At 47.5% G+C, this 22,318-nt stretch overlaps 1 protein-coding gene across 1 annotated transcript in view; it reads right to left on the bottom strand.

Annotated features, from left to right (window-relative positions):
- Positions 1 to 5,514: 5,514 nt before the first annotated feature.
- TLL2 (tolloid like 2) overlaps positions 5,515 to 22,318 on the bottom strand; it is a 172,816-nt gene continuing 156,012 nt past the window's right edge. Inside the window, exons 16-21 of the mRNA XM_074958542.1 lie at positions 22,120 to 22,300; positions 19,590 to 19,715; positions 17,549 to 17,676; positions 12,288 to 12,501; positions 11,192 to 11,442; positions 5,515 to 8,212 (exon numbers count right to left, since the gene is read on the bottom strand). Of these exons, the coding sequence (XP_074814643.1) occupies positions 8,078 to 8,212; positions 11,192 to 11,442; positions 12,288 to 12,501; positions 17,549 to 17,676; positions 19,590 to 19,715; positions 22,120 to 22,300 (1,035 nt within the window). The 3' untranslated portion in view covers positions 5,515 to 8,077. The remainder of the gene's footprint in view (positions 8,213 to 11,191; positions 11,443 to 12,287; positions 12,502 to 17,548; positions 17,677 to 19,589; positions 19,716 to 22,119; positions 22,301 to 22,318) is intronic.

The raw sequence follows: 22,318 nt of genomic DNA, 5'->3' as shown, positions 1-22,318 counted from the left end.
GTAGAAAATTGTGTCTGCTGGTGGTGCATATGTATTGTCTCTGCTCTAGATGCACAGAGAGGGTGGAGTGCTGTGCTGGAGGAAGGAGGGCACAAGAGACATAACAGGCAGGCAGGAGAAAAGGTGAGAGGGAATAACAGAAAGCAGCAGGAGCTGCAGGGAGAAAGACGAGGAGGAGACTCTTATGTACCTCTCTAGCACACCCAGGAGCCTGGACTGATTAACACCAGCTTCTCAGGGAGCTTCCTGTTTCCTGCTACTTCCCTGAACCCACTTGAGGAGAACAGGCAGTCAACTGAAGTAGTAGGAGCAAGTTAGGATCTTAAGATGCTGATATCTTCCCTCACTCAGGCCCCACTACCAGCCTGCTTAGTTGTCCCCTTCAATTGAGTGTTGAGAGCCACTATAGCTGGCACAGAACAGCAGTCGTGAGTGAACCAAGAAAACGCCCCTCTGGGGAAGCATTCAGAAAAAGAATAAGCAAAGGAAGCTTTTCTATCTAGGCAGGAAGGAGCTCTCCTGAGATACATAGACACAAATATTCACGGTGAGCCTTCCGGCCCCAGTGAGGATGTGAGTGGTGAGGAGATGATTGATCTTCCAGTTAGTCAGAGTGCAGGTGACCTGGCAGCTACTGCAGCATCCATATCTCCATGTCAAATGGATGTAACCATGCACATTCCTGAAGAAAAGTGTAGATCAGAGAACAGTGTGGTGGAGGCACAAGAAACAGCTGCTGCTGAGTTTAGTTCCTTAAGTCTAGATGATCCAGGACCGTGGACCCACTTGAGCAGTAGCCTGAGGGACTTCCTTGTACTGCATGGACCATAGCAAGTGAAAAATTTCATGTTCCCCAAAGACAATGAAAATAGAAGCTTCCATCCAACACATTACTGGCGTGAAATCCCCAATGGTGACAAAGTGGAGAGGCCATGGCTTATGTACTCAAAACCCCAGAATGCTGCATACTGTTTTTGTTGCAGACTCTTCCAGTCTAATGTTCCAGCCACACTGGGTTCTACAGGAACAAAGGACTGGAAAAATCTGGCTAGAAATCTGGCATGCCATGAGAAGGCAGCAAATCACCAGAGAGCATTCCATAGGTGGAAAGAGCTTGAGATGAGACTAAGGTTAAAGGCCACCATAGATGATCAGCATCAAGAGAAGATTGCATCAGACACACTTTACTGGCAAAATGTTCTGAAAAGTCTCATTGCCATTGTGAGAATGCTTGCTACCCAAAACCTAGCACTGCGTGACACTTCAGATCAGCTGTATGTGCCAAACAATGGAAACTTCCTTAAAATTGTGGAGCTGATGGCTGAGTTTGATGCTGTACTCCAGGAGCATCTAAAAAGAGTCACCACCCAGTGTTAGCATATAGATATTCAGGCCTGTCTGTAAAGGCCTATACTCTAATTTAGGTGTATTCTTATCACTTAGCTCGATATAGAGGTATAAAAGAAAGAATCAAAATCACTGTCTGCCGGTGTAAGGGCCTTCTCTTACTGTGACAGTTGGAGGCCCTGTTCTTAGGCTAAGGCCTTTGGCTAAGCAGCAGAGGCAGCCATAAGCTGGGAAGAGAACGGTCACATCCTCACATTCCAAACCAGTCACATTGAAATCAGGTGCTATTGGGCTGTTAGGAACACAATCCTGTTCTGATAGTGCCTATCACCTCCAGAGAAAGGGAAGTGCCTAGAAGATGTAAAAGGAAACTTAGTTTGATAGCATCTTGTCTGGCAAGAACTCACTTATCAATAGCTGGGATGTGAAATCCTCACTTTTGTATTGTTTTGTCATTATAGTTCCCACTTTGCTATTGTTTATTTGCATGGTCTCTGTCTGGTTCTGTGATTGTTTCTGTCTGCTGTATAATTAATTTTGCTGGGTGTAAACTAATTAAGGTGGTGGGATATAATTGGTTAAATAATCATGTTACAATATGTTAGGATTGATTAGTTAAATTTCAGTAAAATGATTGGTTAAGTTATAGCTAAGCAGAACTCAAGTTTTACTATATAGTCTGCAGTCAATCAGGAAGTGTGTGGGTGGGTAGGGGGGAATGGGAACAGGGAATGGGTGTGGGGAATTGGAATCATGTCTTGCTAAGAGGGGAATGGGAACAGGGAATGGGGGTGGGGAAATTGGAATCATGTTTTGCTAAGGGGGGGGGAGAATGGGAACAGGGACACAGGTAAGGCTCTGTCGTGTCAGAGCTGGGAAGGGGGACACTAAGGAAGGAAACTGGAATCATGCTTGCTGGAAGTTCACCCCAATAAACATCGAATTGTTTGCACCTTTGGACTTCGGGTATTGTTGCTCTCTGTTCATGCAAGAAGGACCAGGGAAGTGAGTGGGTGAAGGAAGAAGCCCCTAACACCCAAGAAATGTACACACACCACTACCTTGGAAAAACAATTCAAAATGAGATCACACAGTTATTGGCAACAAAAGTTAAACAGAAGATTGTGGCAGATCTGAAGTCAGCAAGATATTACTCTGTTATTCTGGACTGCACACCTGACATCAGCCATACGGAACAAATGACTTTAATGGTGCGTTTTGTAACAACAACAGAACCTAGTGAAAATGTCCCTGCAATGGTGACTGTCAGAGAGCATTTTCTAGAATTTATTGACATTGATGATACTACAGGAGCTGGTATGACAAATGTGTTTCTTAAAAAGCTGGAAGATACAGGAATTGCGATAGCTGACATGAGAGGTCTGGGCTACGATAATGGTGCCAACATGAGAGAAAAGAACAGAGGAGTGCAGACATGGATCCGAGAGTTAAACCCTCGAGCTTTTTTTGTCCCATGCAGTTCTCATTCATTGAACTTGGCGGTCAGTGATGCAGCATCAACTTCTAGTGAGGCTGCTGAATTTTTTCATGTAATTCAAAGCATCTTTGTATTTTTCTCTGCATCAACTCATCAACGGCAAATTTTGAAGCAACATCTGGGAACATCCTCTCTGACACTGAAACCACTGAGTGCCATATGATGGGAAAGTCGAGTGGAGGCGATAAAGCCTATCAAACACCAAATTCGGAAGACAGATGATGCCATAGTTGCCATTATGGAGGATAATGCTATGACAGGAACTGTTCGTGGGAGAACAGTGGCAGAGGGAAATGGAATCACCAGAAACCTACATAACTTCACACTTCTGTGTGGCTTAGTGTTGTGGCATGACATACTGTTTGAAATAAATGTTGTAAGCAAGAGATTCCAAGGTGTTGACTTGATATAGCTGGATCAATGGAACAACTGGACAAAGCAAAGTCATACCTACAGTCTTACCGGTCAGCTGAGGGATTTCAAAAGGTTCTGAAGAGTGCACAGAATTTGGCAGAGGAACTTCACACTGAAGCTATTTTCCCACCCATTCAAGAATACAAGAGTCACCGAAGAAGACGACATTTTGATTACGAGGCACGGGATAATCCCATAAGAGACCCCAAACAACAATTCAAAGTTGAATTATTTAACCAGGTGCTAGATTGTGCAATACAGTCAGTTGAAGAACGTTTCATGCAGCTGAAAGAACACAGCAGTACATTCTGGATGTTGTATGATATTCCAAAACTCCTCACTATACCTGAAGAAGACCTACACCAGCAATGCAGGGCATTAGAGACAGTGTTGACACATGATGACATGCGTGATATTGATGCGAGTGATTTGAGTGATGAACTGAAAGCCCTTTCAAGATACATTTCACCAGGATCAACTCCAAAGGCAGCTCTGGAATATATGTGCACAAATAAGATGACCACCCTCTTTCCAAATGCTTTTGTTGCTCTGCGCATACTTCTAACACTTCCTGTAACAGTTGCCAGTGGAGAACGCAGCTTCTCCAAGCTGAAGTTAATAAAAATACATCTACGCTCCACAATGACACAGGAGAGGCTGGTCGGTCTTGCAACTGTCTCAATAGAGCATGAGCTGGCCCAGACTGTGGACCTTCAGGAAGCAGTTCAAATCTTTGCAACCAAGAAGGCACGGAAAGCACCACTTTGCTTATTCAAACAGATAAAAATGCCAGTGTTTCCTATGCAGACAAGAAAAGTTACATTTGCTGTTCAGGCGTTTGAAAGTTAAGTGTTACTTAAAATTTTTGAACAAGGCATTTTAAGTTGTTAGTTCTCCTTTATTGGGGTAGGTAGCAGAGCAGTACCACGAGAGGAGAAGAACAGGAAGAAGGCAGAATTGAGACCTTTCAAAGTTTTGGCCCAAGCAAGGGGGCATGGGGGCGTCATTTGAGCTCCCTGCCTCTGGTGCCAAAACGTTGTGGGTCGGCCCTGAGGATACTGGACTACATGGACCATTGATCTGACCCAGTATGGCCGTTCTTATATTTGAAAGTGGCTGAAAAAGAATTAAAGCAAATTCCCGAGTCCTGTGAAGTGTTGAGTGGATATGACACAGCATTTTAGTCTTGATGGTTGTAAATGAGCAGAGGCATAGGAGTTTATACAAGGAGGAGCTTTGTCTGGCATGTTCTTTAGGAAATGGAGGGGGGACAGAAGGCAGCTGGGTAGCAGATACAGGAGGAAAACTATTTTTGATTATAAGCGCTGACTGGCTACTGAACACCATGCTGCCCTAGGAGAGGAACCGGTTTTGCCTGTTTGTAGAGTGGGCTGTTAGGTTGGAGAAGGATCATCTCAAGGCACTAAATACAGAGGTCAAGTTTCATGGTAGCCTTGCTTAGCACTATGCCTGGGGTGTTTTCGCTTTGTGCTGCCACCTTCTCTGAGGAAAGGGCTGTGTGTATAAAGGAGGCTTGCCTTGCCTTCATCCTGCTCTCCTGTATGTCAGAGCTCCGCAGGCAAATGCCCGGCACCAAGAATACCTTAGTTCAGTTATCTCCATCCTGGGTACCGGGTGTCAACGATTGTATTCTGGCGGTGACACTTTGGGTGATCAGGCCTCTTTCCCCACCTCTTCAAAGCCGCTCACAGACTAAAATCTTGTCTGGATCCAATACTAAATGTGCAAGAGGCACACGGGTGTTCTCTCTATTCGCAATGCTTAGGAGAGGGGGCAGCTGTGTTTTGGACCAGCTGCCTACCTTCTACTTTGAGCCCTGCAGCCTTTCAACTGCCCTCATTAATTCAAAAAATTAAGTAATACATTTAACATGCAAATTCAGCTTTGTTTCAGAAACTGAAGGTGGTAAATCCCAACGTGGTGTGACCCAGTCCCCAGGTGTGACCGCTGGAAATGAAATTATTGTCGATAGAGTGACCGTTGTATTAGAGAACTTACCCCAGGCCAGAAAGGGCCACATGCCCGGGCGTGCACACAAACAATGTGTAACCGAATCTGCATTCTTTAATGAATTTCGAGAGATCATGCCGGGCACAAATAGATTTCAGATTATTCTTCCCCTCTGACTTTTTAAAAACTGACTTTATTTCATGAAATTTAAAACTACACAAAGAGCAAAATATGTATACACTTTAAAGAGTCGGACTTTTTTTAAAAAAAGGAACCTTTTAGGCATATAGAATTATTGACTGTAAGCCCGGTCAAGACAGAAGGAAGAGAAATTTTTGCACACATGCTTGGTGAAAGCACAGAGTAAACCAGTTGCTAATAAACTGTAACACAAAACACCTATTTGAATGCTAACAAATGTAGCAAATTGGTCAAACCACATTGCAAACTTTTGCAATGAATCAGAATATACAATCCGATGTCCAAGAAATGATGCCAAAACGTGGAGCGAAAATACTTAATTTCAAAGGAAGCTTCTAAAGTAACTTTTCCCCCTCCAGGCAGACTTCACTCCAACCAGAGACACACTATAATATGAATTTCAGCCTGCAATGCAATTCACAACTTTGATTCTATTTTGCTAGAAGCAGAGATTATATTCCTGGCCCTGACTTCCTTACTCATGCAACAGGCTCCAGTGTACCACAGTGAGAGATCACATACCTTGTCTTAAGCTTGCAAGAGAAGGCCACAAATAAACTTTGAAGAGAAACAAAGCAGATCTAAAAAAACAAGCACTAAGTAATATGGTTTCAAATGGCCTGTAGAAAAGCTATGGTCGATGATACAGTATCATTCACACTACACTGTGTAAGGCTTAGACTACATGCATTTATTTTATTTATTTATTTATATATATAAAAACTTTGCTTTTCCTGTTTTCAGCAAGAAAATATTTTCATGCATTTGCTTCACCTCCGTACTCACAATACTTGGACACCTATTTCATTCAAGAACTTTTGCAGGGGTGGCATTTTGTTTATAACACATTTGAAAACAAACCTGTCCCCCAAGAACACTTTTGTGCCTGGCATTTGACACCAGGCTGCGCTTACTACAGTTCACACCTAGTGAAAGGGTGTCTCTCTGTAGCCTAACAGTACATTGGTTATGTAAACATATTAATCATTTGATTATAAATACTTCATTAAAGCTAACATTCCACAGCTTTTAGCTGTAATGCTCACATGTGTGTCTTAAGGAAATGCCGTTCAGGATCAACTCTTTACTAGTCTACAGCACGATGCTTTACAATGGTTTGTTAAAAGGCTCAGTTTCTCTCTGAAAGAAGTGCCAAACAGCTAGTTAATTCTCCAAACCCATGGCTTGATTGCTGGTTAACTCAGTGGCTGCCGTGTACAGAGTTATTTTTATAGTTGTCCACCCTAGATCTCAAAGTGCTTTAACCAAAATTAAAGCAGAGTCAGTAACAGGCACAGCAAAGTTAAGTGACCTGCTCAATGTCACGCAGTGACTCCGGTGGAAACAGAAGCCAGCTGACCGCCAACTTCCCAGCCAACATACTCAGTCCATCCACTAGAGCATCCATGTACTTGACATGTTGCTAGAGTTGTGCGGAGTTGAGTGTTGCTTTGTGCTACAAGTTCTCTGCCTCGGATCAGTTGGGTCACCAGCAGGGCAGGTGTTGAGGAGTTCTTGAATTTTCCTACCTTGTGTTTCAAGAGAACCAAGAAAACTGGCTGGACACTGACAAGTTAATCACACAGAACGATGGGTCAGCGAAGGGAATCCTTGGAAAGCACCACAGGTGGAAAGAGAAAAAGAGAACTCAAAGGCAGAGGTGGTATTAAAGAAGCAATAATTTAGCGGAGGGAGGGAGGGGAGGAAATCTGTGCAATAAAACCATCCTGCATAACCAGGTGTTTCACAAGCAAAGACAGGTTGGGGAGAAGTGTTCTTATTTAAGAACACAGGGATTCGTAGACGGGCCAGGACAGGGAGCTACCTAATTTGGAATCCTGTGGGGGAAGATTGCTTCCTGACTCTGGCTAGCGAGCAGCTGGTGCAAGGAAGGTCCGGGTTGATAGCCTTCCAAATTTTTATCCTAGCTAATGCCACAGCAGTTGCTATTAGTCACAGCCTTGGTCCTTAGCCATCATTGCAGAGTGCTTCTGTTATGACACATACCCTTTGGGGTTTCTGCACCTCTGGCACTGTGGACTTCCTGTTGAACATGGTGCAATTAGCTAGCAGTCTTACAGTGACCCCATGTCACCTTTACACACAGGCAGAATAACCCAAACAATAAATAAAAATGAATCTGGCTATCTGGAGTCACAACTGTGTGGTTTTCCACTTATTGCACAGAGCAGTTCGAGTTGGTGGGGAAGGGGTAGGTAGGCAGCCCCATGTTCCTTTAAGGCCATCCCATTTGGTGGCTATCCACATCGTCTGTTTCACAGTACGATGTGTTAAGACAGCTATTGTATATGCTACTTAGTAGGAGCCACCCCAACTGGGAGGATGCGATAGACTAAGGCTTCTTCCAGTTCAAACTCTTTCTTCATTCAGCCCAGTGGCCAGGTGGGCAAAAACACAAAGTTGATACCCTGGCAGTCACAATCAGGAGAAAATACTGGGTCCTGGGTGTGCTAGCGAGAGGAGGCCACCCTCATAATTTCAAAGGCAAGCCTTCAGGGCTGTGTTCCATTTTAGTTACAGGAGAAGACTGTGCCCCGCTTTAGGTCAGGCACCCAGGAGTTTAAAACCAATCCCAGGTAGACGTCTCAATCCTCCGCCGGGGAACGTCTATGAGGAACGTCCAAGCTACTTTCTCATGTGCAGCGCATCCTGAAATTTGGTACTCGTGTATCGGGCATGAAAGCCTCTCTTATTGATGGTGTCATCCGAATGGAATCGGAGCACGATGGAATCCCCCGCAGAGTAGATTTCTTCCAGGGGCTGCAGGAGGGAAAACAAAACACTGGTCAGTCTACATGACAGGTAACTGTTCTCACCAGGACCAGAGCATCTGAGGTCAAAGCCCTGGTGCTTATGGCAGCAGGTGTGATGGGCCAAGCATTAGACCCAAATGCAGAACGTTTCATTCCCTTCTGCCCCGCTCGCATTTCCCAGGCACTTTATAAAATGCGAGGAGGCATCTTATTTGATGGCTAGAAAGAAGAATCCCATGCACCGCTACCAGGCTGGGGACCAACTGGCTAAGCAGCAGTTCTACAGAAAAGGACCTGAGGATTACAGTGGACGAGAAGCTGGATATGAGTCAGCAGTGTGCCCTTGTTGCCAAGAAGGCTAACGGCATAGTGGGCTGCATTAGTAGGAGCATTGCCAGCAGATCGAGGGAAGTGATTATTCCTCTCTATTCGGCACTGGTGAGGCCACATCTGGAGTCCTGCATCCAGTTTTGGGCCCCGCACGCTAGAGAAAGGATGTGGACAAATTGGAGAGAGTCTAGCGGAGGGCAACGAAAATGACCAGGGGGCTGGGGCACATGACTTACGAGGAGAGGCTGAGGGAACTGGGCTTGTTTAGTCTGCAGAAGAGAAGAGTGAGGGGGGATTTGATAGCAGCCTTCAACTACCTGAAGGGGGGTTCCAAAGAGGATGGAGCTTGGCTGTTCTCAGTAGTGTCATATGACAGAACAAGGAGCAATGGTCTCAAGTTGCAGTGGGGGAGGTCTAGGTTGAATATTAGGAAACAGTATTTCCCTAGGAGGGTGGTGAAGCACTGGAATGGGTTACCTAGGGAGGTGGTGGAATCTCCATCCTTAGAAGTTTTTAAGGCCCGACTTGACAGAGCCCTGACTGGGATGATTTAGTTGGTGTTTGTCCTGCTTTGAACAGGGGGTTGGACTAGATGACCTCCTGAGGTCTCTCCCATTCCTAATCTTCTATGATTCTAAGTGCTGGTGCCAGTTTTCATTACGGGAGAGGCTGATGGCTTGTACTGATATACAGCATTGACGAGTGTTTTAGGGAGGATTGCACAACCCATGCCCCCTCAATGTGGGCTCTATCCCCCTCTAGTGGCTGCTGGGCCACAGAGGTTGATGAGCCAGCTGCAGCTAATAAACCAGCGTCTTTCAGCTCAGGCAGCTGAGGCTCATGCTCTTAGATCATAACACAAGAACTAGCGGTCACCAAATGAAATTAATAGGCAGCAGGTTTAAAACAAACAAAAGGAAGTATTTCTTCACACAACACACAGTCAACATGTGGAACTCCTTGCCAGAGAATGTTGTGAAGGCCAAGACTATAACAGGGTTCAAAAAGAACTAGATAAGTTCATGGAGGATAGGTCCATCAATGGCTATTAGCCAGGATGAGCAGCGATGGTGTCCCTAGCCTCTGTTTGCTAGAAGCTGGGAATGGGCGACAGGGGATGGATCACTTGATGATTACCTGTTCTGTTCATTCCCTCTGGGGCACCTGTCATTGGCCACTGTCAGAAGACAGGATAGTGGTCTAGATGGACCTTTGGTCTGACCCAGTATGGCTGTTCTTATGTTAAGTGGTGCCAGGTTCAGTCCCTGTTGCTGACAACCCTCCCCGGGGCATGATGATGCAAGCGGTGGCCCAACATGGGGCCTCTGGATGGGGGTTAGACTTGCACTGCTGCTGTCCATGTGACTCAGCTCCCCTCTGCAGAGAGGATCTCCAGAGGCAGAGGGTATTTCAGCCACCATGACCTATGCAGCCCTTGGCATTACTGCTAAGGTTGGCAGGAAGGGGGCTTATAGGGGGTACTGTGACACGGATGCCCCATGCCCTGGGAATTCCAACATTCCACAGATGCTGCTGAGTAGCCCTTGATGGACATTTCAGAGGTGAATTCTCTGCTTTCAGTTCATGCAATCCCGTTAAAGTCAACGTAGTTGCACAATATGCAAGGCACCGTGGCCGAAAGCCTTTATTTATTAAAGGCACAAAGTCATTGCGTGTGCAGTTCTACAGACGCTCTGTGGCCCTGCCTCCAGCCTGCAGCTTCCCTGCCAGTTATTTCCAAGTAAAAGTTGCCTCTTTGCCTGGCTGCCCACGTGCCTCTCTTCTCCCCCAAGTGCTGTCCTTCATTGTCAGGCCACATGCATTGATTGCTATCTAATGTTTTTATGCCATGCTATCCCAGCTCCAAGGCCGGGACCCATTTAAAATGCACAGTTGGGAGGATTTGACCAAAGATAGCTTCATTAAAATACAGTAGGTGAAATCCTCTCAACCGTGCATTTTAAATGGGGCCCAGCCTAGGTGCTGGGATAGCATGGCATAAAAACATTAGCTAGCAGTCCATGCAATTCCATCATGAGTCAATTCCAGACAGATGAGACTTCAAGAGCATTCATAGTGCTGAGCCTCTGGATGGATCAACAGCAGGGGAAATTGAACCTAGGACCTCTGGATCAAACCCCACAATCCTCTTCTACCTGTAGCTGACACTTCCATCTCCAGATATTGTCCAGCCACCCTCGAGGGGGACAGAGCCCTATCCTGAGTGGGTGCGGGTTATTTATGCAAGCGGATTCCATCCTTTTCCCCTCTTTTCACTGTGTGGCCTCAACATACTTTAGCACCTTATTCTGCTACAAAGAGGCCAAGAATTAAATGGGCCGCTGGAGGCTGAGCTCCTCACCCCTAGACAGTGCTCTCCCTCCAGGTCAGGGCTCAGACACCCTGTCTGGGCAGCCCATACCCCCAGCATCACCAGTCCAGAACAGTGTATAGATTAAGCTGTAGGTACCTCTGCTGGAGGCTGGTGACATCTGCAGGCGGGTGGGTGAAACAGAACACAAGGGACGCTCATAGCCAGGGCAGCTGGTAACAACTGTGTTGTCTGTCTGACTCGAAAGAGGGTGGATCATGCCTGCAGTGCATCCGTTCCCCTGGATACAGCTATGGCTAAGAAATTAACCTCTCCACGGCTTACCCCTGAGCCACAGAAACGTCCCAGGCGGGGCGCGGTGCTGTCGTAGCCGTCATAGATCTCCATGTAATCGTAGCCGCAGTCGGCCTCCTCCTCTAGTTCAAATGTCTGAAATATTAATTCGACTCCATAGCCATCTTCTGCCACGATAACCCAGTCGCAGTTGGACTGGCCTGGGTAATTGTTATCCCCAAACTGGGCATGGGAATACAGCTCTTTAGTTTGTACGTCAGCCTTCAGGCGCCCGCCACACTCTGGAGCAAAGAGACAGCACATTGTACAGCCTTCCTGAATATCCCCCACTACTCAACACAGCCTAGACATCTCCTCCCAGCATCACCCAGCGGGGAGAGCTGGGGAGCGCCTGTCAAAGGGGCACATTTAACAGTGAGGGGAGACCGACTGCCAAGGGATGTGGTAAAATCTCCAGTCATCTGGAGCCTCTGAATCAGGACTGGATGTCTAAGAGATTATTGTGCTCTAGATCAACTGTGTTTGGCTCAATAGAGAGATCAGTTGGTGATCTCTATGGTCTGTGCAGGTCGGACCAGATCATCATGAGGAGCCCTTCTGGCCTTAAAACCTAGGGACTTGGCTACACGGGGAAAATTACACTGACATAGCTATGCTGGTAAAACTCCCCATGGGGACACTTACCCTCAAATAAGAGCGCTTTTTCCTGGTTTCGTTTATGTTGCTTTGAAAGTAGAATAAGCTAAATCAGGGGGAAAAACACTCTTATTCCAGGATAAGATTATCCATACGTAGATTATTACTGGCTACAGCTAGGCTGGTAATTCTCCCCATGTAGACAGCACCTAGGAGGCTAGAGGTTAGAACAGGCAAGTCCCATACAGGTGGGAGATGGTTGGCATGAATGGTACAATGCAATGGATGCTCCAGTTGCTTGTTGGTTTATATTTGCTGGTTAACACTCAGATTGGGTCATTTCTTTGGGAACAGCTTTATCATGACCTGTCTAGTCTTATGTGAATGGGTGCTGTCGGATTCTGGGAGTCTCTCTTGCCCTGTCAATATACACAGTAAGAGTTGCAGCGTTCCCAGTATCATGGGAGTAGCAGCGGAAAACACAGCTTACCTGTGCTATGCTTTGCCTGGAAGCCTTTTCTTTGCACAGATGCATCGGAATAAAACCTGAGGAACATCTTGTTAGCAGATGCCACCACTGGATCCGGTTTCTTACTTCCACAGAAGCGGCCAAGGATGGGCGACTTGCTGTTGGGGCCGTCGTACATTTCCAAGTGGTCGTAGGCGCACTCCTGGTGCTGCTCAATCTCAAAGTCATTGAATGTCTATAACGCAAACATCAACAGTGAGAATTAGACCTCTCCATGAGATGTGAAAGAAACTGACAGACACTCCTCTGACAGTATTTAACACAGGGTATAGGGCAAAGCAGGGTATACCAGGAGAAATGCTGCCAAGACCGTATGGTGTTTCTCTCCCCTTGTAGCACCCAGTCAGACACATACAAGAGTGGAGTTACTTGCTTTTCTGGAAAAAGCATAAACAGAATTAATGCCTGATTGCATGGGTGAATGTGGATGTGGGGCTGTGGATAAATCTGGTGGCTTTTGAGGACCATGTTATATATTCTGTTACCATCCCCCACAAATACATTAACAGAACATTAAGGTCAAGCACTGACTAGTTAGGAAATACCTGAGTTAAGATTGCCCGGGCAATCTTAACTGTGCCCCCTTGTGCATATGCATTATGATACGGTCTTTAAAATACAAGATCACATACTATTTTTCCCCCACAGGACCCCTGCGTTATTCAGTGCCTGGGTACTTATTCAATATTTCTTTTTAGCCCTGTCACTCAGTGTGTGGCCCCGGGGCTTCCACACACCATCCAAATCCTGCACTGAATATAAAGTATGAATTTCTTCCTGGGTGTTTCTATGGTGCTCACCCCATAGTATCTGAGTGCTTCACAAACACTGCTGAATGTATCTTTGCAACAGAAGCCTTTGGAATTAGCTGGTGGCATTATCCCCATTTTACAGCCAGGGAAATGAGGCACAGACCGAGGCCAATACTGTCAGATGTTTCCATGAATTTTGCGTGCCCAATCTGATATCTACAGCCTCAGTTTTCAGAGAACGAAGCATTCTATGGCGACTTTACGTTCAAATCACAGCTCCTGACAGCAGCTGTAGATGGGAGCCCCCAGCAGTTCCACGCATCAGGCCCCAGGTGTCTCAGGCTGAACATCAGAAAAAGAGGACCACACCATTAGGGGCCACCTGTGAAAATAGTAGGTTAAGTGAGTTGCCCAGCATCACACAGGGACTCCATGACAGGAGAGAATCCAGTTCTCCAGGGTGACATTCAACTTCCTCTTCTCTTCCCTGCCTCCTTCACTGCACACCTTCCAACTTCTGCAGGGCCTACAGACAACAGCCTCCTTCACTGCAAAACCTTGATTCATCCCCAGAGCTGGTCCAGGCTGTGCACTGAATGAGACAGTTGGGGGAAAATAGCATGTGATCCAGTAATTAAAGACTGTACCATAACGCATAAGCATGGGAAGGCTGACAAAAAGTTGAGGTGCTCCCAGCTCTACCTCTCCTTCAGGTCAGCTATGGTCATATAGAAAACTACCAAAACACCCCAAAGCTATACTCGAGCTCTGGATTGATTCATAGTGTTGACACGTGGGAAATGTCTCTCCTCATGGTCATATTTTTTTGTCCTTCTGCAGCCTCTTCTATCTGAGGATCACAACACATTTTGCCACTATTCAGAACGGGATTAAGGATTTAATGGATTAGCAACAGGCTAACTGACAGATCTCTAAAAGCAGTGGTGAGTAGGGAATCATTAAACAACGGAGATGTTGCTAATGGGATGCTGCAGGGATCCTTGCCAATATTACTAGTCACCATTTTTATCAATGATCTGGAAGTAAACCTCAAATCCCAGCTGATAGAGGTTGGAGATGACACAGAGATGTGGGGAGGGGTAAACAATGAGGAGGAAAGGGCGATCTGGATTGCTTGGTAAATGGGCCTTTTACAAATACAATGTGTTTTTATACAGCCAAATGCAAAGTTATCCATCTGGGAACAAGGAACACAGTGACTCTGAAAAGGATTTAGAGGTCACAGTGGACAAGCAACTCACGTGAGCTCTCCGTGCGATGCTGTGGCAATGCGATCCTTGGATGTATCAACAGGAGAATAGTGAACAAGAGAAGGGAGGTGATTTTACCTCTGTCTATGGCACTGGGGAGACCAATACCGGAATACTGCATACAGTTCTGGTATCCACATTTTAAGAAGGATGTTGAAAAATTGGAGAGTAGGCAGAAAAGAGTCACAAAACCGATTTGAAGACTGGAGAAAAATGCCTCACAGCGACAGACTGAAAGAGCTCAATCTTTCCTAAAGAAGATTGAGAGGTGGCTCAATTATATTGTATCTAAGGTACCTTCTCATGGAGAAAATGCCAGGTACTAAAGGGCCCATTAGTCTAGCAGAACAATAACCAATGGCTGGAAGCTGAAGCTAAAGCCAGACAAATTCAACTTAGAATTAAGGCCCAATTATTATTTTTTTTAAAGTGAAGGTGATTAACCATTGGAACAGACTATCAAGGTGGATTCTCTTTGTCTTCAAATCAAGACTGGATGACTTTCCGGAAGAGATGCTTTATCCAGACACAAGTTATTGGGGTCATTGACAGGGTAACTGGGCGAAATGCTACGGCCTCTGACATACAGGAAGTCAGTGAGTGCTCAGACCTTGTGGTCAGCGCAGGAGTCGGAGTAAGGAGTCGAGACAGGGGTCAGACAGGAAACAGGCGCTGGAGCCAAGAGCCAGGGCTAAGACAGAATCCCACGAGTCGGAGCCAAGGGTTGGAGCTGGGGCAGTCAGAAATCAGGGCAAGAAGGTTCAGGAGCTGGGGATAGGGCAGGGCCGAAGTCAGGAATCGGGGACAGGGCTGGGAGCCAGGTGGCAGACAGCAGGGTCTGTAGCCAGCAGCAAAGCAGGATCCACCTTGTTGCACAGACAACTTCCTGTGTCTCCTTCTGGCTTAAATAGTGTATTCGGCCCAATCAGGGGCTCTGGAGCTCCTCCAATCAGGTGCCTGTGGGTGGTACCTTCGGTGGAGTGTAAGGCCTTACAGCTCCCAATTCTCCAGTCGCTTGCAGAACTGTTGGGTGGTAGAAGCCCACGGGCCCAGGGATCAGGACCTGGACATCCCCACAGTCAGACGAGATGTTCTATTGGTCCCCTCTACCCTTAAGCTGTATGAATTAACGAGTGTCACAATTAATCAGCCCCACATCTCTCACCCTGAGGGAAATCAATATTATCTCCATGCCAAAGAAGGGAACAGCTGGGTCCCCTCCCTGTGCACTAAACCCATGCTGGCCGTCTCCTGCAGACTCACAAATAGAACCCAAGTCACTTGATATGCAGGGCTGTTCTGTAGTCACAAGATCCTCAGTCCTCTGTGGTGCTCTCATCACCCCGGGAGCCGTTCCAGTGCCTACAGGACATTAAGTCTGGACTTGTGTGCTCAGCAGAGTGTGTCAGTGCCTGTATTATGCACCAAAGTGTCAATCAAGAATCGGTGCCCTCGGTGTTCGACATCCCCTGCTATGCATGGGACCTCGCGTAAACGAGGCCGATCTATTCCAAAGAAACCCAGCAGGAGGAGAGAGACAGACAGCTATCACCATGTCGGATTTTCACACGCTTCTAAGTCCCATTTTCAGAAGTGACTTAGCCACTCAGGAGCGTGTCCCCCATTGACTTTCAGTGAGACAGACTCCCAAGGCATGTTTCAAAATTATTCTCCATCCCTGTCTCGGAAGCCTCCAAAGGAGAGTCAGAGTTCAAGGCCAGAAGGGACCACTGAGTCTAGATCATCTAGTCTGACCTTCTTTGTATCACAGAGGGGTCTGCTCTCTGGGTAGCATGAGCCACAGTGCCTCCCTGTTCACATGGGCTGAAAGCTCTGCCCACAAGGCTCTGAAAGCTGCTGAGAGGGGTTTTTTTTTAAGTTACTCCAGGTCAGGAGTAACTTAAAAAAACCCTCAGGAGTCAGCTCATTGCCTACACACAGAGCCACACTCAGGGGTTCCCATTTACAACGCGTGGTGGGAGCCATTAGCAACCAAGATCAGCCCTACATCCGGAACAGGAAATAACTGCCTCTCCCCAGGAGCCCTGTGTACACTAGCAACTGCTTGCAAATGTTGACTCTCATAGTACCACTGTGTGTCTTGGGATAAATGGCTAACTGGAAATCCTGACTGATGAGACAAATAAAGGCATCTACCGTCAAGCAACAAGCTACGGTCTCTTTAGCTGCAGTTTCCTGTCACATCCATCATGAATGCCCTTGGTTTGTTATACTATTAACTTTAAAGCACTCTCACCCATTGTACCGGTGACGTGTGAAAAGGTTAAGGAGGGTACATATTGCTGCAAAAGGTGGGGTGGGCTTTGCTAACAATGAGAAAGATAGCCCCATTATTTGAAGAAACCTTTGTGAGAGGAGAGTTGGTCCATTGGTTAAGTCACTGAACCAGAATTTGGAAGACTTGAGTTCAAATCCTGGTTTCGCCACTAACTTCTGTGTAGACTTGGGCAAGTCCTTTAATCTACCCTGTACCTCGGAACTTCATTTGTAAAATGGGGTGCCATTTCACACACAGGGATGCTGCAAGAATAAAGTCCCATTCGTGATGGGAGGTGCTCAGATAGTACAGTGAGGAGGGATGCTAAGGGTCTGTTTACACTGCAAAAACGAACTCTTGTGTGTCAAAGCTCCAGTTCAGCTGACTTGGGCTCATGCTACAGGCTAAAAAGGGCAGTGCAGAGATTCCAGCACAGGCCCCAGAGCCTGGGCTTTGAAGCCTGGGCTTAGGATGGGTCTCAGAGCTCCAGCGGGTTTGGGGTTTTTTCCCCCCCAGAGCAGATGTAGCCCTAAGTACCTGGGCAGATGGATCCTGTTTACAAAGGGGCAATGGGAGGATGAGGATGGGACAGTGTGCATTCACTATACCTGTACTAAAGGGGGAGTGAGGTCCACCCCAGACCTCCTCCCCCAACAGCTCTTTGGCAGCACTAACACCCAGCATGACCACCCGCAAGATCACTGCCTTTTCCACCTCCTGCCCATTACGAGCACAGGGGGGGCCACAGTCTGACCAGCTCCATCTGAGCCACTCTACGCCCCAGCCCACCCAGGCCCCAGGTAAAGTGCAGAGGTCACTCACCCCTAGCACAGAGCAGGTAGGCTGGCAGACATGACGCTGTTTGTAAAAAGAAAAGCAGAGTTAATCCCCCACCCCTCCCCTCCCCCCGGAGTGACTCACGATTTTCACCCGGTGGCCAGGAGTTGCAGAAACGTTCCAGGTGCATTCCTTCCGGCTGGGGTACTTATCGGGCCAGTTTGGACTCGCCATTGTTCCTTCTGCGCTGCTCACTTTGTGCTCACAGCCAGCTTGGGAGAGAGAAAACCCAGTCCCCTCGTCAAGTCTCTGTAGCTGTAGTGCGCTAGAGGCAGCTCCCAGGCCAAGATGTGGCAAAACAGAAGGATTTAATCATGGGAGAGAGACTCTTTTATAAATGCTGTGTAACACCGCGCCACTGGGAGGGCTGTCAGCTTCCAGGATGGGGCAACCTGGGACCTCTGGATCTTAAAGCATGAGCCTCAACTGCTGGAGCTGCAACACCCATCTCTGTTAGCCACGGCTGCAGCAGGCTCATGTGTTTCTGTGGCTCAGAGAAGGACAGAGCCCCACCCTGCAGGGTTACAGTTCTATCTCCTATACCGTGATGGGGGAGCGGTAGGGCAAGTGCACTTCCTTGTCTCAGATGCTGAGCTTCCCCACAGAACGTGTGTGCATTCTGCTCCCACCCTGGGCAGAATTCTCATCTCCCTCTCTCCCCACCTCGCCCTCACTCCCTCAGGTGCCTGCTTGCCCCGGTAGTGCTGGAACACAAGGTGGCCTTGGGTGAGCACTGTGATTTGGAGGGCTCAGACCACAAGTGTTTGTGCTGCTCACAAGCATTCGGAGAGTTTGGCCAAGTACATTTTCAGTGCCTCGGGCTGTGTCTGTCTGCTGCTTGCCTTGTATTTGCTGGAGCTGGGTTTTCATTTCCATCTGATGGCTGCTCAGGGGCCTGCATGAACGGAGGGAGTGGTCTCCATCCACTGATGCTGTCCTCTGTTCACAAAACCCACAGCCACGCTCTGTTGCCAAACTCAGCAGACACACCAAGCAGCGGTGAGCTCGAATTGCAGGCAGCTTGTACTGCCCTGTCTGTGCTTTACCCTTATGTGGCTAAACACAAGACTCCAGTCTCCATAACTCAGGTTTTTACCAGCCCCAGATTTGCTCTTGAAAGATGATTTATTCCTGCTGTGAGAGTTATTGGACCAAGCCCGTTCAGCACTCCAACCTCAGTAAGAACCACTGGCATTCACCGCTGACCCTTTCGCTTGGGCACAGTGGGGACACTGGATCAGTTGCTCTTGCCAGACAACACTATGGACTGGGGAGATCACTGAGGAGATGCACGTCTGAGGTGCCACCTACTTACGAAGATTGGCTGAAGCAAATCTCCACGATAGCATTAAAGGCAAAAATTACCCCTCTCCAGCCAACTTCTGGAAGAAAAGTGAATTAGTGTCATACGGACACCGGAAATAGCTACTCTCCTTGGGCCTACTTAACTACCGGCACCAATACACACACATCCATAGGCTTCAATGGAACTCAGTTTCTTCACTCCGTCATTCCTTATCTCCCTCTCCCTCATGTTCTGGTTCTGGAGCCACTCTCCTCTGTATTTGCAGAGGTTTTCTGGAGTCAGATCACTTTCACCAGAGCCAGAAGGCTAAGAGTTTCAAAGGAGACTCAGGGGTCTGTCTACACAGCCCACGGCAGCAAGCCACCCGGCCTGACTCAACAAACCTAGGCTCGCGCTACCGCACAGAAAAGAGCTGTGCAGACACTGCAGCTCAGGCTCAGAAGCCTTGGGAGGCGGATGCTCCATAGCCCAAACTGCAACTTTGGAGTGTTTCTACACAGCCATTTTTACAGTGCTGGTGTGTGCCCGGAAACCTCAAGTCCCTCGACATGGGCTGGGAAGCTCTGTGTAGAGCAGCCTAAATCAGCCCTGAAATTCAATAGAAGTTGAGCCACTACCTCCCTTGGGCTCCTTTAACAGCTTAGGCTGAGAGGCTGTCATTGGTGCATCTGCATTATGCTCTGTAAAAAGGCTTTTGTTCACCTGTCCTTACCCATGAATTATCCTTTGCTTGCTGCATTATTTACATTGTTTAGGGAAAACTAAACAGCAGGTTTGGAAATAAATCGATGCTTCCTCGCTGCAATTAACGGTGCTCACCTTCTTTGCAATCGTGGCCGTTTTCATGCAGCATAAACCCATTCCTGCACTGGCAGACGTAGCTCCCAAACGTGTTGACACATTCGTGCTGACATCCGCCGTTGTCTTTGGAGCATTCGTCTTTATCTGGGGAGGGGCAAATGAACAGCACTTAATTCCATGTCGAGACCGAACCAAATCTGATGCCAGCTGGGAGCTCTCTCTGCTAGGGTAGAGAACTAACCTAAATCTCAGTCGCTGGATCAGGTCCAGCCACTTTGCTCTTTCCCCAGTTCACTGTCTTTCCTCACAATACAACAAACTACATGGGTCTAGCACATAAAGTACATTTTAAATGTTTCCCCCAATTTATAATTAAACACAAAAGTAACAAAGCTTGAATAGATGAGTATAGCACTCAGGAAAACTAACAGGCAAAGGTACCAGTCCTGGCAAAAATCCACTGACCCATCTTTATACTGGCAACCCTGCTTCATGTTCTCCGACGCTCAGCTCTGTGCTGATGCCCCCTTAAGCAGCTTCCCTCTGCTCATTGCCAGCAGCTCCCCAGTTCCTCCACTCGCCAGGTGTCTAGTGGAAAGAGCTGTCTGCTGCCCAGAGGGTCTGTGGCTGGTGCAGAGAAAGAGGATGCAGGCAGGTAGAGAGAGTTGCTGCCAGGTAAGCTGCCCCCCGTGACTGCAATGTGCCACAGCAGGAGCAGAGAGCGAGAGATTGGGCAAAGAGGCAAGCAGATGCCTTCACCCATGGCTTCCACAAGCCACGAGAGCAGAGAAGATGGGCAGATAGGTGCGTGGCTGCCCAGTCAGCAGGAGGGGGCAGTTTTACGGGGCCGTGTGGTATGCTGCACACAGGAGACAGTGGAAAAAAGCAAAGAACGAGGTATAAATAGAGAAGGTAGATCAGACCCGTCTATTCGACCTTTCCCATAATACAAGCACATCGGGCTGTGTGACAGAACTGAAAGGTAACATTTAAAACCGATGAAAGGAAACACTTCCACAAAGCGCATGTGTGACAGATCTGGAAATTTCCCGCCATATCCTTGGGAGACCTTACTGAGTTAAGTTTAAGTATCTTCGGGGTCCATTATACTAAATGAACGGTGGATGTAATTGTAGGTGGAACTGCCTGGAACATCTCGAGGGGGGAGGTGTGACAGATGTGAGACCTGGGGGTTCAAAGGACAGTACTGAGCAGTGTGGACTTTTGGAATAAAAAGCGTTAAGTGGCTTTCCTGGGGAATATCTAGGGGCAGGTGAACGCAAATTCCTCACTTCTGGTTATGCAAAACCCCAGACTTTTGAAGCTACACCCAAAGGAGAGGGCCTTTGTCGGCTGATCACCTGTTACATGAGGCCAAGATCAAAGGTCCAAGCTGTATAACGGAAACACTGAGTTTTTCCTGGTTGTTCTGGTTCTGAATCTGAAACAGTTATGAATTTGTAACCACGGGGAAAGCCGGTTGTGAGGTTTGAAGCATTGACACCTACCAGAGCCCGACGATGGAGCTGAGGGGTGACCTCTGGGATGCTTTTGGGCATGCATTTAGGTTCTTTTATTGTTTTTAATATTTTTCTCTCATACATTCAAAGAGTAAACAAAATGCATATGCTGGTCTGCACAGGCAGTCTGGCTTGCTGGGAATATCAGTGTAGGCAGGGAACTGGAAAAACCCCAGTCAAGAGAGATATACACGCAGGTCTCTGCCCAAGAAGGGTGATGGCTGAAAAGCCAGGAGCCGAGAGTGGGTGGCCTTGGTGGAGCATGGCAGGAGAATACCGGTGCACTTGCCCTGAACTATGACAGCATAATTAACCTCTGGAACTCTCTGCCACAAGGTGTCATTGATGCCAAGAGCCCAGCATGATTCAGCAGAGGACTGGACATTTATATGATAACATCCAGAGCTATGATGGTAAAGATTGAAGGGATCTAAACCCTCCTGGTTCAGGGCAAAAGCCAACTTCTAATTACTGGGAGCCAGGATGAAGCCTTCCCTAGAGGCAGGTTACCTCAAGTCCTGCCTGCTGTGCCCTGAAAGGTCTGGTGCTGGCTAGTGTCTGAGACAGGACACTGGGTGATCTGCTGCTCTGATGAGTCTTCAGAACTGGATGTCTTCCTAAAAGGCATGCTCTAGCTCAAAACACAAGTTCTGGGCTTGATGCAGAAATTACTGGGAGAGGTTCTCTGGCCTGTGTTAAGCAGGTCTGGCCTTAAAACCTAAGGATCTGCAATCCCATATGGCAATTCCTGCATTGCTAGGGTAACGCGCAGCAGCCGATGTGTCATGGAAATGAATCGTGCAGAATTCACCGCCCCTTTCCAGTGTTGGGAGACAAGGGAAGAGGGAGAGATGGTACACAGCAATAATGACTTTCATACAGCAGAAGACAGAATGTAACCACTGATGCCATGAATGACCAGACTTAACAGCACGGAGATACACATTCACACGAAGCATGCGGTGCTCCCATACACCCAGGACAGCCAGTACTGAGAGCTTTCCTCCCCGAGGGACACAGCCACGTACCGGAAAAGAAGTGGACTTGGAATCCCTTTTTGGATACCGCGTTGTCCGATTTGAATTCCAGTCTCAGGTTGTTGCTATAGGATGTGATCACTTCCGGCTTCTCCGAGCCACAGAATTTGCCATGGAGTTTGGAATCAGAAGCCAGCCCACTGCGAACCTCCACGTAGTCGTATTTACAGACCTGCCAAGGGACAGTCAT

The sequence above is a fragment of the Natator depressus genome, chromosome 7 (assembly GCF_965152275.1).
Source record: "Natator depressus isolate rNatDep1 chromosome 7, rNatDep2.hap1, whole genome shotgun sequence".
NCBI classification, from domain to species: Eukaryota; Metazoa; Chordata; order Testudines; family Cheloniidae; genus Natator; species Natator depressus.
This window is presented reverse-complemented; position numbering and strand designations above follow the sequence as displayed.